An 18,389-nucleotide genomic window follows, 5' to 3' on the forward strand; every position below is an offset into this window, starting at 1 on the left:
CTCTCACAATTCATCAACTGTTTTCGCTTCTTTTGTTGTGTTTGCTTCTGGACAGCATGAAGCAAGGCCAGCTGACATGAAAGAATAACTACAACTCAAAGATTGAAAACTAAACCTGAAGACTTGTATCCATTTTTTGCTTGTATGTGGCCAACATTTTGCCTTTCCCTTCTTCTTCTGCATGTTTTTTTCAAAGTTAGCAAACAGCTGGTTTTGTTTCCCCACTTCTTATATTGCTTATTACAGCAGAACGTTTTATAGCCTCTACCTCTGCCTTCTGAAGAAACCACTCTGGCTGCTCCAAAAATGTTCATGGAAACATCCACATTTTAATTTTTGAACGTGTTTGCAAAAATTTACTTGAAATATACTTGTTTACACGACTTGCTGTTCTTGAACGCCACTGCTAAAATGTCTGAACACCGTTTACCACAATACTTTCCAGTTGCTTGAGGGTATGATCAGTAAGAACATATTTCAAACTCAAAACTTGCTTAAAATCGGTGTTATGGAGTGTGTACCTTCCAAGGGAAATACAGATAAGGGATATCAAATGCCAAAATGATACCCTTCCTTGGCTGCAACCCAAATCCCAAGAACCCAAATGACAATCAGCCTCTATTTCTTTCACATATTTTTTCATGTTATAGACGGAGCTGATTAGTATTTGCAGATAAGAAGTCTCTCCTGAGGACATCAAATGTCAGAGTGTGTGCACATTTCGAGGCTCATTATTAATCTGCTTTTTTCATAAAGAGTCAAACAAAAATGTGCCGGGGGATTGGTACGGACAAAGGTGGTGTTTGCAGCAATCCCTTGACATCCATCACAGGATCCACTTTGACTTCAGCCTGACAGTCTGAAAAGCCGGCTACTCCATATTACCTTGACTCCCTGCAAAGGGGGTATCAGATCCCACAGTTCCTAGTTAAATATTAAGTATTAATACAAAATGGTCAGATAAAAATATCCCTGAACAGCTAAACACAACACATGCTCTTACACTCTTTCGGGTTGATTACCCTGTCCTACTAAGTGTCATCCTTAAACTCTGTTTGTTTGTTATACAGGCGTCTGTGCACAACTACCAACAGTAAAACAGAACGATCACCGACAAACACGTACGGCTCACACACTTACAGTACATCGCCCATGAGGATGCTTCCTTTTAGCCACTTAAACCAGCTAATGTATTCAGAGAGCAGCCACAGGAGGAGCTGCACTTCAAAAGCCTCAACACACACACACAAACACACACCGCCACACACACAAGCACACTTATGTGCTGACACACACTCCCACACCTCTATCCACTCGCTGCTGAAGTTGATTACAGCAGGCTGCGACTCAGTGGGAGTGGGTCACGGATGGATGACTTTGTGTTTTCAGTTGTTGTGCCACGACAGGATGATGAAGCATCACTAAAACTCACAGAAAATATAGATTTATGTAACGCGTCTAACTTTTCAAATTAATTAATTAAATAACTTTGTGAAATCAGAGCTATTACAAAACAAAAAAAACCAAAAAAAAGTCCAAACATTCATGTGAATAATCAAAAAGATCTGGAGTTCACTCACATTTTATCAGACAACTCACTGGTGTTTTTGACAATCAAAATGTTGTCGGATTGGATTTGGCTGTTCAACATGAAGATTCTAATATTCGTGCCTTTTCAGACAGATTATCTGACAATTAGAAAATTCATTGATACAAGTTTAAGTGATGACTTCAACCACATTAACATCCATCCATCCATCCATTATCTATACACCGCTTAATCCTCACTAGGGTCATGGGGGGCTGGAGTCTATCCCAGCTGACTCAGGGTGAAGGCAGGGGACACCCTGGACAGGTCACCAGTCTATCACAGGGCTACACTTAGAGACAGACAACCAAGCACACTCACATTCACACCTACAGACAATTTAGAATCACCAATTAACCTCAACATGTTTTTGGCCTTGTGGGAGCAAGCCGGAGAACCCGGAGAGAACCCACGCTGCACGGGGAGAACATGGAGACTCCACGCAGAAAGATTCCGGTGCCCCCACCGGGAGGCGAACCGGTAGCACTGTTGCGAGGCAACAGTGCTACCAACTGCGCCACCTTGCAGCCCCCACATTAACATGATCATTGAATATTTAAAAATCAACAAAAGGCAGCATGTGGTGTTGGCCTACTTTATGAATTTAGAAGTTGTCGGAGTAAAAGTACAGGCAGCACATATGTATTTATACTGTTTATTTTTTATTTTACTCCATTCTTCATGCTTTTAATGTTGTACCAAAAGAAACACTTTGAAATAAATTCATGGCATTGCCTACTACGAAATAACTGACATGAGCCCACCTGTTTCAAGTGGTTTGCCACATGTGATATTACTTAATGATAGACAACTCTCTGCATACAGAGTTTGAATTTAACTTTGTCAGAGTTGTTTTTCAAAACATTTTAAATGCTGGCAAGCTTTAGAATAGAATAGATAGAATAGAAAAATACTTTATTTATCCCAGTCTGGGAAATTACTGGGGTTTTTGTTTTTTTGTTTTTTTGTTTTTTGGGGGTTTTTTTTAGAATAGAAAAAATACTTTATAAATAGAAAAATACTTCATAGAATAGAAAAATACTTTATGAATAGAAAAATACTTCTAGACTAGATTTCTTCTGACACGTGGTAATAACAAGCCTTGATTGGCAACCACTCCACCTTAGCTTTCAGCTTCTTTCATTGGGAAACCATCAGTGCCTGTTAAGTCAATCATGTGGCTTTTTTTGTTTGTTTGTTTTAAAGCGAGCGGTTCAGGTAATCCTGCAAGAATATAAAATATTTCCACCTATTCAGTAAGCTGAGGGTAAAGCTGAGAAATTAAGAATTGACTACACGCATGACAAAAATCCCTATTCAGCAGCAAAGTTACAAATGCACTTGGTTGTGATATTAAATAAGGTCCTACTGTTGCATATCCAGTACATGATGTGTTCCTATGCATTAGAACTCACAGCAGTTTGTTCAAAATGTTCTGCTTCGTATGGCCTCAGAGAAACTACTGAGCCTTGGCGTCACTGGCTAATTAATCCAGGTTTCTGATACAATAAAATGACTTCTGTTTGTTTACTTTATGCTCCCAGAGGACATCCTACTCCTGCACCTGGGAGAAGACGCACATCATAACAATCCTACCTCCTGCCATAAAGCAACAATTATCACACACTCACTCTCTCACACAGACAAACAGACTTCTGCACATCACATGGCATCGCAGCCACTGCCACGCACCATTGGGCACATTCCACTGCAGCAAGTGTATGTGTGAAGAGCCAAAGGTCAACATCGTACTTCAAGATGCTTTCAGGCGGCCCTGATTAAGGCTCATGATTATTTCCATGGTCAGCTGCCTCCCTGCAAAGTTCAGCTGGCAATCCAGAGAATGAATCACTGAACTAAAAACACTCATCGGCTCCTTAACATTTATGACACTGCCTTACATGCTGATAAATAACTGAATGGAAGAGCGTGGATGCACAAGCGAGACACATAAATGAGAGCTCCAATGGGGGCGACGCAGAGGGAATAAGATCAATTAGCCAGGGCGCATATCTTTTAGAAACATCCTGTGTGTTTGCTTTGTTCAGAGGAAGGTTGGCATTCAACCACTCCTATTACTGCTGAGTCTACGCCAAAAAAAGCCTGAATGGAAAGACCCAGTGTATCTCTGATAAAATGTAATTAAAGTCTGAATACACAGCATACACACCACCGAGGAGAGAACGGGGACGGGTGTGGGAATTCAGAGTTCCAGCTCAGGGTTCTGATTTGACTTACAAATCGTAGCGCCTGTTGTGTGTTGCTGAGGCGTTGAATTAAATCGTCATCCATGAACGATTACCTTTCTCTGAAATGCCATATGCACCTGGTGCGCCCATACGGCTCTGGAGTATACCGTCATGGCTCTCGTCTGCTCAGAAAGGCTGCTGCGCGCTCTTTGTCTTCAACCCATTACAAAGCACTCTCCATTATGACTGAATCCCACCTACAGAACCAAGTATCGCGCGCAGGGCGTCGCTGAACGCTGCAGAGGAAATGTAGTTTCTGCAGCAGCTGCGCGGCCAGTCTCAATATATTTTCTGTTCAGGATATCAACAAAGCCACGAACATGACTAAGATTATGACAACGATAAGCACATCTGAGCCAGTGTGGGGAATGATTCACAAGTGAGTCACCGCGTGTCAATGACTAGAGTCACGGTTTGCACTGAATCTTTATCTGATGATGAAACAGAGTAAACGATCACTTTTGGAATCACCCTGGATGTGCCTCACCTTGTCTCTCAGATGATGTTCTGCTGCATCGATGTTCAGCGGGTCATCAAAGTTCAACAGGTCCTGCAGAAGAGATGAAGAACAAGAGATAAAAGCCAGAAACAGCAACGCTGAAGCCCAGTGTCAACATAAATCAACGATTGATTGCTTGTGGCCAGAAGATCTCAAATGTTTAATCAGTAGTACTTTGGGACTATGTTGATAATTAAAGAAAAGCTGCTGTGGGAAACACCACCAACTTCACCACCGCTTGCTGCCTGCAGTGTCACCTCGGATCCAGCGACTGCGACTGCGCGTAATTACTCTGTTGCCTTAGAGATGACACGTACGGCGAGTGAGGCGAGAGTGTTATTAGAGATAAAAAGCAGAATGGCCTGAGAGGTTGCTTCCTGATTAAGAGGTAAGACTTAGTGCATGACCCAGTATCTGTGTAGATTACCATCGCCATTATCGTCACAGACACTGTGCTGACCCGAGGGAAAGTGCAGACATGTTTCAAATGCAATCACTGATAAATTTATTGAAGTTTGCATTAAGTGAAACTTGCATGATGTGACTAAACTAAATAAAGGGATTATTTTTAACCTCATTGCTTGCTGCCTAATTAAATAGAAAAAAATGTTATAATAACCTTCAAATCGTCTAATTTTGGAATTTTACTTCTGCATGTTTGTGAGCATATCCGCATGATAAAATGCTCGTCTCACTGCACCATAGTTCCAAATGGGAAACCATATCAATATTTTTCCCCAAACATAACACTGAACATAATTAGCTATCAATTTTCTTCATTTCCTGAAGAGTTGGTAATGAATTACTGCTGATCCTTACAAGACTTGGCTCTGGGAGACATCACGAGCCAGCTGGCGTTGCATCTCCACAATGCGATGTGTAATCTAATTTTGTTGCTTTTATTTCCCTATTACCTCAAAGTGTTCTTCATAATGAGAAATATAATTTCCCAAAGTCAGAAATTATGGGCTTATTACAGCTGTAAATGGAATAAACAAGGGCCTTGCTTAATCTCATCTAATGTCACTCGTGTAACCTACATACAGTGAGCAGCTTTTATAGTGAAGATCTATTTGTAAACCAGATGGTTAAATGATTCAGTTCAAAGAGGCGGCATTTTGGCTGGACTTCCTTTATTTAATTGACAGATTATAGAGGGGGAAAAAAAACGTGAGTGTGTTAATGAAGTGAAAACAAGAGGAACTTACAGTAAACAAGGAGTTCAATCCCCAGACCACGTCCTAGGAAAAAACACAAACAAAAAGCATGATCAGATACTCAAACTGCAAAAATATCCTATTACACTCGAAGACAAAGCTTACTCTATTATTTTATAAGTATACTGTACATGTTTATTGAATGTATTCAGGATGTCCAGCTGTTTTTTTTTCACTCCTATTCCAGTCCTTGACTCATCTAATATTTTTTTTAATCTGATTATGAAGCCAACAGTTATTTTCATTATTTGTGTGTAGCTGATATAATAAACTCAAAAATGCCTGGGAAAATGTGCATGGTAATAAAATGTCTGTTACATTACCTACAGTCAAAGGCTTATTATTTAAGCAGAAAAACAAACAAAACAAAAAAAATCCTTTCACATGCTGTTGCCATTTACAAAAAAAATGTAATTGTTTTCCATTAGTACAATGCATTTACAATTTTATTCATGGTGCCATCATGCCAAATCTAAAAAAAGCTCTTAGAAAAAGAGTTTGTCGATGTCTGTGACTCTGGCAGTGGATTAAAAACACACACATTCACACACTATAAGGAAAATCATCTCCAAGGGCTGTATCAAACAACTGTCAGCATGTCCTGGACTGGCCACTCTAGCAGTCTCCAAGAACCCCAAGGTTTCATCACAGGTAACCCCTAAAGCCCGTGCATCTACAATCAGAAAGGTTTGCCCAAATTTGCATGAAAGACATGACAGGAGAAAGTATTCGTTGTCCAAAAAGAACATTAGTGCAGAGCTATTAATTTGCCAATGAGGCCTTTTGGAATAATGTCAGTAACAGTAGACATGTTTAACCAAAGACAGCTTTTTTTTTTAGGAAAAGAACCTTTAACCAACTACACTGCTTGATGCTGTGAATGTAATGCTTTGGAGTTGCTCCGTTTTCGTCATTGATGCCACAGTGAACTCTGCATCTTATCAAAGAGTACTTGAAGATAAAGTGAGGCCATCTTTCTGAGAGTTGAAGGTGAAGTGAAATTGGAAGCTTCAGCGGAATGCTGATTTGAAGCACAGCAGCAAAGTCATCAAGGAATGACTTCAAAAGAAGACACGGGTGTTATGAAATCGCCTGGTCAGATCTGAATCTCCTTGTGAGGGATTTTGAATCAGACAGCGCATGGAAAAAAAAAACAAGCAGGAACATGTAGAGCTGAAAAAAGATTAAGCCAATGTGAAAGTGTCAACATCTGTAGTCCCACGAATGTCTCTAAGTGTCAATCCCAATAGACTCCCATGGCAAAATTGTACGGCTTGAAAATTCATGCTTACAGCCTTGTACAAAAAAAAACATTAGAACATATGGTACCTGAACCAAGTACTGTGTGTATAAATGAACATTATGGGCATTTCTGTATTGGAAATCCTTTTTCTGATTGATCGAACTCCGGTCCTCGTGAGCTTCTGTCCTGCAGGTTTTCGATGTTTCTGTACTGAAACACACCTGATTCAGATTAATGGACCACTAACAGACTTGTGTAGAACTTGACAACAAGCTGTTGGAGATCCATTACTTTGAGTCAGGTGTGTTGCCGTATGGAAACATCTAAAACCTGCAGGACTGTAGCTTACGAGGACTGGAGTTGGAGATCCCTGATCTACGGAAATATTCAAATAGTTTGAGATACTGAATTTTGAATTTTCACGAGCGATAAGCCATAAACACCAAATATAAAGCAAAAAACAAAAAACAAAAAAAAGGCTTGAAACATTTCAGCTTACATGTGAATATAGAATATATGAAAGCTTACCTATTTGAGTTAAAATACAAAAAGAATGTTGAAGATTTTATAGAGATGCACTAGAAAGGTCAATAAAATCCCTCAAACATCTTGCAATTGAAGGGATTTTGCACGGAAGAGTGGTCGAACATTTTTGCAAGCTGATACCAGAAATGGTTAACAAGTTAAAATAGTACATTATTTCTGCTAAGAGGGGGCAATACAATATTACATTTAGTGATATTTTTGTTGAAAAATTAGTTTTTCTTGTGTTTAAGTATGTCATATTTATCTCAAGGTACATTTAAGGTGATTGCCAGTCCAAATATGTCAAAAAAATAATTTCAATGTGATATGTATACTTTTCCACTGTACTTTTCACAACTATATATATATATATATATATATATGCACAACTTTTACACATTCCAGTGTTAAGTAAATTCTAGAAATGTAAATGTATTTAACTTTTAGTCACTAGATGGGAACGGTTTTGTACAGTAAATACATCTCTCAGCAATAACCTTCACAAGGATGGCTGCATGTTTTTTCCCCGAGACGAGGCAACAGCACGGTAGTAGAATAAAAATCTATCTTAAAATAGTTCAAAATCGTTCTAAAAAAAAATAACCTCTAAACATCCTGCCACTATGGGTTCACTAATACACCACAGTAACATGCAGGCTGTGGCTTTCCACCATGTCTGAAAGTGGCCTGAGGCTGTAGGGGTCCATGTATGAACAATCATAGAGGCTGTAACATAATGGCCCGTTATCGCTGCAGCTTGTGACTTTCATTATCCTCCACTTCCTACTTACAGGAACAGTTCAGTGACATATAATTAAGAACAGCAGTGACACAGTGACAAAATATAATGAGTTGTGGAAAACATCATGAAAGACCAGACAAGACAAAAAAAAGAAAAAAAGAAAAGCGTTATTTCACTGAGAATGACTGCAAACAACTGTCATCTGCTCCACCGACTGACAGTTTGAAATGAACGCTTTCAGGATTTCCATTCAATTATCTTTCAGTCATGTCGCATGCGTAAACTCATTTCATTTACATAATTAGACAAAGCTTTGGACTGCGAATACTCTGAAACGCAAACAACTGCATAGCGTGCGATAAAAGCGTGTGAAAATAATCTTGCCGAAAACTCCGTGCTGAGCGACATAAACTCTCCTCTCTGTTCGCCACACGCTAACAATCACATCAAAAAAACCTAATTAAATGGCACCATGATACCACAGTAATGTATTTACCAAAACTTGTATTGACTCCTGTTGAGCTAAACCCAAAATGCTGCCAGGTATTTATAGAGGCAGGCTATTTTGGAGGTTTTTAGTCAGGATTTTAGACGTTAGAGATTGTGAAAGGCTGTCATATCCCCCTTTGAAAATTGAATTGGGCGTGTTTTTTTTAAGGCTGTCAAATCCGGCAGCAGACCTTTGTCCCTCCACGCAAGAGGGTAGGGTTTGGGAGTTAAAAAACGGATTTGACGAATGATCATTATTGTGACATTCAAAACAAAGACAGCTCACGCCGCACTAAAAGTACAAGAAAAAATAGAAGACCAAAAAAAAGGGAAGAAAGAAAAGACGGTGGGGGGAGCAGTTGTGGAAGAGTTGCAACTTTAGAATAAGGTCCCAATAACATATATAAACTATTAACTGATACTTAGCAAGTCATTAGTAAGTAATTCACTAATGGCTTGTTCGTGACTTATGACTGGTTTATAAGGTATGGCTGTAAATCATTAATATACAGTTAACAAGTCATTTATAACTCATTAACTAACAGTTTGTAAATGTATATTAACTATCTATAAGGCATCGTTATAAATCATCAACAAACACTTAACAAGTGGTTAATAACTCACTAATAAACAGTTTACAAATGATCTATTAACTAGTTATAATGGATAGTTATTATAAAATGTTACCCAGTTGGGTATACTCCCTTGACCAAAATTAAGACTTTAATAAAACATCCCCTCCAACAATTATGTGCAAAAGTTAATCCAACAAACTGAGTACACAAGATCTACTTTGTGTTCCTGCTTTTACCACAAGGACACCCTGCCAGTATAATGGTTAAAGCACCACTGCACGGTGCTTTCCAGCTAAAGGAATACTGTTAACATTTTCTGTCCCTACACTCTTGCCAAAAACATATTTTATTCAACTTAAAATCAATTTCACTGCATTTTGCATGGCACATATTTCCATAGCCCGTGTTGTATGTAGTTACCATAAATCTAGATTTGATCGCAGGTTCTTGCTTTTAACAAGAAATGAAACAAACTAGGAATTACAGATTACACCCAATACATACGGCGATCCCTTTTCAATGACCTAAAGTAACCTTCATCTTGCTTTCAGAGCCAAATAAATTCCACCCAGATATGGATTTACAGTGATATAAACTATATGGCAAACATGCCCCGAATACATAAAGTGCAACTAATTGCATTGTTAACAAACTCCGTCTGTGTCATCACTTTGTCTATAAAAGCACTCCAATTTTGTCTCTATAATACATACAGCTAAATTGCCCTTGTACTTCCAGAGAACAACTGCTCAACAAAAACACATAAAGAAAATATGTTGAGTCATAATTAAACATTGTACAAGCACAATGTTCTGCTAAAAAAACACTAAAGCAGCGAAGTAGAGAGTTTGACACGACTATATTTTTGCACTCTGCCAATATACAGTACATGTGCTAAGTTTCCAATATAAGCCATTACTGTAAAGGCATCTCATGCAGCAATGTGTGGGCTGAAGTGGAGAAGAGTGGTGACCAGTGAACAGGGACAGCATCACCCACTCAGCACAATCCTTTCTGATTCGCTTTCGCACTTTCTTTTTCTCACATATGTTCGTGCTCTCAGTGACATTTGCTGACGCACATGAACCCCGAGCTCAGCCGCTCTCACACGTACGACCACATCCACACCTACCCTCGAGTAAACAAACACGGACTGTGTTTCAAACCGGCATCCACCGACTGTCAGACGGGCCAGAGATAGAAACAGGTAGCCATAAAAAAAATAAACCCAAAAAAAGCACAACCAACACTTTGAGCACAGACATCGCTGATAGTCTTTCTGACTGGAGCTGGAAAATTCAATCACATGACCCCGGTGCTGGCCTCTTTGCACTGGCTTCCATGTCAGGCTCCTGCTGATTTTAAGGTGCTTTTATTGACTTTTAACATTTTAAATAGACTGGCACCCTCTTATTTATTCAATGTTGTTATTCGTTGTATGCACCTTCTCGTGCCCTCCGCTCGCAAGGATCTGCACTGCTGACTGTGCCGAAGGTCAGGAAAAAGACTGTTGGTGAGCGAGCTTTTCCATCCTGTGCCCCGACACTGTGGAACAGTCTCCCTCTCGACATGAGACAGGCCTGTTCTGTGGATGTTTTTAAAGCAAAGCTAAAGACCCACATGTACACATTATCTTATGTATCCTCAATTGTTGGATTGTGTTGTTTTATTGACTGTGTTTGATTTATTGCCTGAACAGCACTTTGACCAAAAGTGCTTTATAAATAAAATTATTATTATTATTATTTACATTTCTGTCACAGCTGAACTTTGTAAAGCTCTGCGAAGCCTAACTTTGACCCACAGCTAGAATGCTGCATCTACTTGCGAGTGTGACACCAGTATTGTACTAGTGTTGACACAGAGCACGTATTTAAAAACTCAATACGATCAGATTCAGATATTTCATAATTGCATGGATTTCACGTCAAATATGAAGGTGAGGTAATTTGAATTTGTCAAATACTTTTCATAGACACTGAAGATAACCTTAATTCTGTACGCTTCACCTTGTTGGTTGAAGAACGCGCTTCCCAAACCCAACCGTGTTCTAACTGGTGGTTTTTGCTACAACGAACACAGACGCGTACAAAGACATGCGCTCATAGTGTATGCAAAGCTGCTTTCCTGCCTTCTCAGGATCAAGGTCAAGAAAAGGACGCAGTCAAAACAATAAGAACTGAGATCTGAGAATTGAGCACATTATAACAGACGGGGGTGTTTCAGAGAAAGAACCTTTCGCATCGTGATTCACAAGTTTTAAAGTCACAACAACGAAAACGCTGTATTAAATTTAAACAAGATGAGATTGTTGTTGTTTTTAATTTCCGCACATAACCCCACTGTGTTCTGGTCAACATTCTGTTGTTATTGCAAATGCAGCTGCTGTATTCAGAGCAAATTGGATTTGGTCGCAGACACAATGCAATCATCGGAGCCTAATTTTACGTTATAGGAAAATAGATCAATATACAACACATTTTCTTTTAGAGCATTATCTTGGCAGAGATTTCTGTTTCTTCTTGGTGTATTAAATGACTGACAGCATAATGTGTTTAGTGGTACGGCGGCACTACGACGACACTGCGATAAAACAAATTAGTCTAATCTGATAGTTTTCAATGATGGGGAATCTGTTTTTCGTGCTCTGCAAGAAAGCATAGAAGGATACATCTTCTAGAGGCAGGTAAAGACGTGCACTCATACTTGCAGAAGAACTTGCAAAAATAAGGCAAAGGAAGGTAGTTGGCCTGGATTGACACGCACACGTACAAAAAGCAGAGAAAGAATTCTTAAGCATAAGACAAATCCTGGCAATAACTTCAAGAGGAGCCTTTGCTGGAAACTCAAGAGGTATCCAAAGAGGATTTACTGGATGATACTCTAAACTGGGAAATCTGGCACTAGAGGAAGACGGACCACCAAGTGCTTCAAATGCATACATTTGCATATTTCTATAATTACAAGTGCACACCAGCGCAGCGATTGAGAGGAATGTTGATCTAGTCGCGGGTCCCCGCAGGGAGGCGCAGTCTGATTTAACATGGAAGACAGAGCTCCACCTCACAACTGCATTAAGTTTCGCCGGGTAGTTTCCATCCGACGCTATTTTAGTCAAAACTTGAATAGGGATCGCAGAGGGTGTCCTTGCTTTCAACTTCAGTGACTGTTTCTTAACAGTTTGCGGGAAAAAAAAAGTGCTCAATCGAGTGAAGGCTAAAAGCATGAAAAGTCAAGGCACTCTTTCATATGCAGCTAGGAAAGCCTTTCATTGTGGAGTTTACCTTACTCAGCTCAGCAAAAGATTTGCTATTGTGCTCTGAGAGAATAGAGCCACGGTGTTTTCAATAGCCCTAAGCTGTATTTCCCGCACCTCATTTTTTGTCTGTTTAAGAAAGCAGAAAAAGTGGTTGGATATTAAAAAAAAAAGGTATAATGTCAAGGGTTGACACATTCATGTCTTTTGTGTTTTAGACGATCCACTGTGCAGGCGGTTTAACAATATCCATCATTACAACAGCCAGTAACTCCTCACAGGTTTGAGCACCATGTAGCCACTGTTACAAGAAGTCAGATTGGGCTGCAGTTAGATTCACATGTTACGGTCACTGCCAATATATGAGAGAGTGAGTGAACAGAAAGAAGAGCCAGACCTCTGAGACCCCCGTGTTTAAAACAATATTGCAAGACTTAGAAACCTTTAACCACAACATGTTGGTGGCCTATCCTGCAGGAAATTTTTAATACAAAGCCCCGGTACTGTGTTGACCTGTTATCCTGTCAGGTGCTTCAGCAAGGTGTGTATCTTTACTGTATTAAAAGCTAAGGAGAGGCTCATAAATCAAATCCATGTGTAGGAATGAGAGGGGTCCAAATTTTTGGTCACTGTCAAGCAGACATCGTCAACCCCCCAGTAGACGTTTGGGGTCTGATTTATTTGTTTTTGTCACAGTTAGAGTAAAAGCACCTTAACTTATCCCCTTTACCTTGGTTAAAAATCCCTGAAACACACGAGTTAACATTCATTTAAATTTAACCACATTCTGCTGAGAAAATGCCACTTATTTACCTTCAATGTTCTAGTGGGGGCCCAGCCTGTGCCGTCGATAGAGTGTTCCCGCAATAAGCTGCAGGAAAACAGAAAAGCACGAACACAGTCATGAAAACAACATTTTGAAAGTAGGGGTTTCCCATTCATTTCTCAGCAGGAGGAACAACAACGTAAACTCAGAATTAAACACAGAAGTTGAAACAAAGAGAGGAAGAAGTCACATACCTTAAACAGATCTCTCCGTTCTCTGTGATATTAGGATGCCATATTCTGGTCAGACATCTCACTTTAGGAGGCTGAGATACAAAAAAAAAAAAAGGAAGCAGAAAGAAGGGGATGCAGATTTTAATTCATTTGAATGTTTAATTTAATTTCAAACGTGATTTAATAACCAGTAGTAGCCAGCCAATCTCTGTATGTTAAACTACGTCTTAGCCTAATCTTGCTAAGTCTTAACAGAAGGGGCAAATGGATCATCCTATAAATCAATCTTCTAAAGGCAAAAAATATATATATATCTTAAATAACTATCTTTAAAACAGCAAGAAGGTCTGCAAGCAGTCAAACATAAATCTCTCATGGCTCTCCAAGGTTACTGCAGGTTTTCTTTGTAGGGTAAAACTCTTCCTAAGCCAGTTCTTAAATATGCATCCATACAATTCACATGTGACACATGCATATGGATGTGACTCACACAAACACACAAACGACAGAGAAAGTGGGAAAAAAAAAGGACACAGCAAACTGCAGAATTTCTGTTAATATGCTTAAAATGTGTAATGCGTAGAGCACTTTCTCTTTTTCTGCTTTAGACTCTTCAGCCAACAGCTGTCAAATAGATGAACCCTCAAAACTCAGGCCAGTGTCCACAGATGGTCCGTTTACTACTGCTGGTCAACACAGATGCTTCTGCGCCTTCTGTGTCGGCTTTTACCCTTTGTCCCAATGTGGATTTAAACTTGTATAGTAAATGCTTGGAGGGAGAAGGAAAAAAAAGTCTCTGCACCTGAATGAGTGCAGGAGTTAAATTTTCAACTTGTCTGCAGCAATGTGAATATTAACCAAGCATACTGCAAAAGACAAATGATACAGTAGTACAGCACGAGTGGAGAGATCCAAGGAAAATGAGGGACGAAAGGTTTAAATGGATTGCCTCAACATACCAATGTCTCCTTGCTGCAATTTACTGTTCTCCCATTGTTCAAACTCTGCACTAAACCCAGATCAAACTGTGTACAGACACGCTGTAGAGAAAGTCTCAGTATGTCCTCCTAGTTTTCTAGCCTTCCCACTTGATCCTAATAAACCCAAAACTTTGCTACAAAGTTTAGCTCTTTGCAGAAGTTTTAAATTGCCCGTCACCTCAATACTTATCAGACCTTCATTACAAACACACAACGTGGGCTCTCTCTTTCTCAAAGCAAATTAGCTGAGCACTAGACTTTCTCCCTCTTTTTACAATCACTTCTCCCTCTGTATCTGGAATTAAAGTGCCTCATTATTACCTGTGATCAACAAACAAGTCAGCTAAAAAACCCAAAACACTACATCTGCTGTTTTATAATTGCTGGAATACATGTGCTCAGGTAGTAAACACACTTACGTCTATTAAGAAAACACCACTGAGGGAATACCCCGGTTCATACTGCCACATCATTGGTCTATTTGTGATCTGTCATCGATGGGTGTTTACATGCTATTTAGTAAGGAAGAGGGAGCCTGAACTATATGAAAGTCTGTATAATTCAGATAGCAAGATATGACACCCTGTTCTCATTTTAACAACAGCTACCGATTGTTCATGAAAAAAATATTTCTTCTTAATTTTGACAATCTTCCTGAGCATGAGTCTGCTCTGTCGGTTCACATTCGAGTTGCTATCATTTACAATGCTGCCCTGGTTATCAGCAGCAAATTGAAGTGCAGAGCAAACTGCGCAGGAGCTAAATTTTCTCTCAACACAGCAAGATGCTGGCGCTCTTAGAGAACGTGGCTTAAAATATGCTATTAAAATAATGACGTTCTAAAATGCCAGTGTAGCACAGCACCCTCTGCGACGCTGATGGCAATGGCGAGCGACAACATCATTGAGTTGGCAATCGGAATGTGAATTTATGAAATGAAGGCTGTTTCCCCGCATCCTTGCCAACATTTGGAGAGTTCTTTAAACTCATGTTCTCTTGTTCCTAAAACAAAATAGAGTGTTAAATTGGTTGCCACATGCTATGTGTTTATGATTTACTGCTTTACAACCGGTACTGGTCTGTCACATTCTGAGTTACTTCTTAGGAGTACATTGAATGAACCCAGTTTGGATTATGGCTTCCTGGACATGATCACCTCTACTGGATTTGGGTACTTCACTGGTTTTCCACTAATGGAAAGCAAGGATGAAGCCAGTTATAACAGCAACTGCAGCTGAGTAAAGACACATAACAGACAGAGTTAATAAACTAGTTGCTACTATTGCTGTGTTACGTCTGACAGTGCGAGTTGTATTAATGCATGTTTGGATGAAGATTAAACAATTCATCAAGGTTATCAATGTTAAGTGGCTACAGACTACAGAAAGGTAATCATCCACGCCTGCAGAGATTAATTACATTTTTTTGAGGGAAAAAAAAACATTACTATGAGGCTGATGAAGTGAACTGATTGAGTGCTGCTCCCCTAACAACTGGCATTTTGAGGCGTAAGGTCAGCCTAATTAAGTTCTCAGCAGATTCATTTGAGTTGATTTGAAGAATCTAGTGTTGTGGTGCAGCTTCCCATCAGGGAGGTTTTACATCTATACAGCTCCTAGCCTCTTACATCAGACACAAGCAGATTTTTCTATTTTATTCATTTAAAAAATCTGAGCTTGATGAGTGTCTATTGCATCGAGATGGAAATATAAGAACAAGGAAGTTTAAAATGTATCGTGTCCATATAAACTAGATTAATTACGTATTTGTAGTCGTGTTTGTTTATGGGTGGATTTCTGTACAGGCTCCTCTTGCAATGAGAAGTGCTCAAATTAATTAAAAAATACTGTTTTAATTGATCTTTCATTAATTGAAGTCTCGTCCAAACAACACCTTTTGTTTAATGGTGGGTCTCTCAGTCATTGCTGTTCGTCACCTCTGTGCACTTTCTATGTGTCTAAGTGAAACACATTTGGCTAGCCTGAAGGAATAAAAAAAATAATCATTCAATGCATTAAATTCTAACTGAAACCCTGCAGTTATGAAGAAAAGCATTCGGAGAGTCAGCCGACTCTGTTGTAATGTGATTCCACAGCAGACATCAAACCAGGTGGTTCAGCGACTGACTTAATGTGGAGGCTCACAAGGTGGGCAACATGTTAACTAAGAGCCGTCTTATGTAATAATCACTAACCCTGAATGAACTAAACACTCAAGTCACAGGAACAACTCAGAATGTGGCTCAGTCGTGTGCCTGTCCTGACAACAACTGGGCATGCTCCTGATGAGACGGCAGATGGTCTCGAAAGGATCTGGATCAGGACATCAGTGCACCGACTCATAATGTCCCAGAGGTTCTAAATTGGATTCAGGTTTGGGGAACGAGGGCCAGTGAGTGGCATCAATGTCTTCGTCATCCAGAAGCTCCCTAAACACTCTGGCCAAATCTGTGCAACCCTTGAAGGACATGCCTTCCCCGGGCCACCACTGACCCACCGCCAAACCAGTCATGCTGGATTACGCTGCAGACGGAACAGTGTTCACCACAGCCTCTCCACACTTTCATGTCTGGTGCATGCGCTTAATGCGAAGCTGTTCTCGTCTATGAAGAGCGCCAACAGCGGACCTGCCAATTCTGGTGTTCTCTGGTGAATGCCAATCAAGCTGTTCAGTGCTGGGCTGGGGACAGGTCCCACTAGAGGACATGAGGCCCTCCTCATACCACCCTCATGGAGTCCCTTTCTTACAGTTTGGTCAGAAACACACACCAAAGCAGGTGAAACTGATTTCCAATCGCTGATGCATCCGAACGGGACAGATCAATATCCGAGAAGTTCAACTGACTTGCTGTTGTAATGTGATGACTGAGCGTTTCCCTAACTTTTTCGAAAGCAAGTATTGCTGCACATAAAGGAAATCAATGTGTATGAATAATGTGTAGCAAAAGACTCAAATGCACAGCGACATAATGCCTGTGTGGCAATTTGAACGGAAGAGCAGACAAAGGAAAGAGGTGATGGCAACACACACACACACAAAACAAACACAAATACATTTTCACACCAAACAAAAAGAGAAAACAGGACTACTTACCACCATGTTATAGGCTTCAGGGACATCTATTTCAAACTGAAACCTTCCGCTTTGGTAGTAACCCTCATCTGACAGAAGACAAAGTAAAAAAACAAAAAAGCAAGAAAATATTCAGTAATGTACAAGCAAAAAAACTGTTTATCAATGAAAATATTGCTGTGAAGACAAGGCCTTGGATCATCACCATGTGCTGCTGATCGGGGTTTAGAAATGTGTCATTAATACTTGGAGCTCCTGCATTCAGCGTCACGCACAAGAAGAGCTCAGTCATAAGAAAAAAAATGTCCTTGAAAGCATCATCTCCAACACAAACACAACAACCAGCATTCATACAAAAACAGTCTGAGATTTATGCGTGTTTTTCATTTCCTGTGGCTTATTTTAACTGAAAAAATGAACGAGATTTTCATTTCCACACATGCACTACTTCTGCAGTTTAGAGTACACATGATCCTCGAGAAGGCAACCCTCTTTTGGTTGGACCTCCCTGCAGTGCCACTGTAGTGTCTCACTGAGGTAAAGGTGCAGATAGTTTCTGAATTCAATGTAACTGAAGTCAGCAGCCAAGATTCCATCTATGGCAGAACAGTGAAAACAGAAGAGGTGCAAATGGAGAAACTGAACAGGTAATCTCAGACGTGAACAGGCCCATTTGATCATATTCTGCAGGCCAAACATAATACTATTTTAATTCTGGCTTTCCATCTTGCAATGTCCACACACACACACGCTACATTCAGGAGGGCCACATACACGCAAGCAAAAACCATTTACACGGTATAAATGAAATATCCTCAGTCGGCGGTGGTGACATTTTTCAGCCCACCTGTCCATTCACAGGCAATCCGTCTCTCTCCTCACTCGCAGCCTTTGAAGCCAATTAAAGGCTTGTTCGGGAAGTGAGGTCTCTTTAAAAAGGATCTTTAATTAGCTG

The 18,389-nt window shown here is 40.0% G+C and overlaps 1 protein-coding gene across 1 annotated transcript in view; it reads right to left on the minus strand.

The window, feature by feature from the left end:
* ube2f (ubiquitin-conjugating enzyme E2F (putative)) overlaps nt 1-18,389 on the minus strand; it is a 50,552-nt gene that overhangs the window by 11,942 nt on the left and 20,221 nt on the right. Inside the window, exons 5-9 of the mRNA XM_008292310.1 lie at nt 17,456-17,523; nt 13,404-13,474; nt 13,197-13,254; nt 5,545-5,577; nt 4,325-4,387 (exon numbers count right to left, since the gene is read on the minus strand). Coding sequence (XP_008290532.1) covers nt 4,325-4,387; nt 5,545-5,577; nt 13,197-13,254; nt 13,404-13,474; nt 17,456-17,523 — 293 coding nt within the window. The remainder of the gene's footprint in view (nt 1-4,324; nt 4,388-5,544; nt 5,578-13,196; nt 13,255-13,403; nt 13,475-17,455; nt 17,524-18,389) is intronic.

This window comes from Stegastes partitus, unplaced genomic scaffold (genome assembly GCF_000690725.1).
Source record: "Stegastes partitus isolate 25-593 unplaced genomic scaffold, Stegastes_partitus-1.0.2 Scaffold801, whole genome shotgun sequence".
Classification (NCBI taxonomy): Eukaryota; Metazoa; Chordata; class Actinopteri; family Pomacentridae; genus Stegastes; species Stegastes partitus.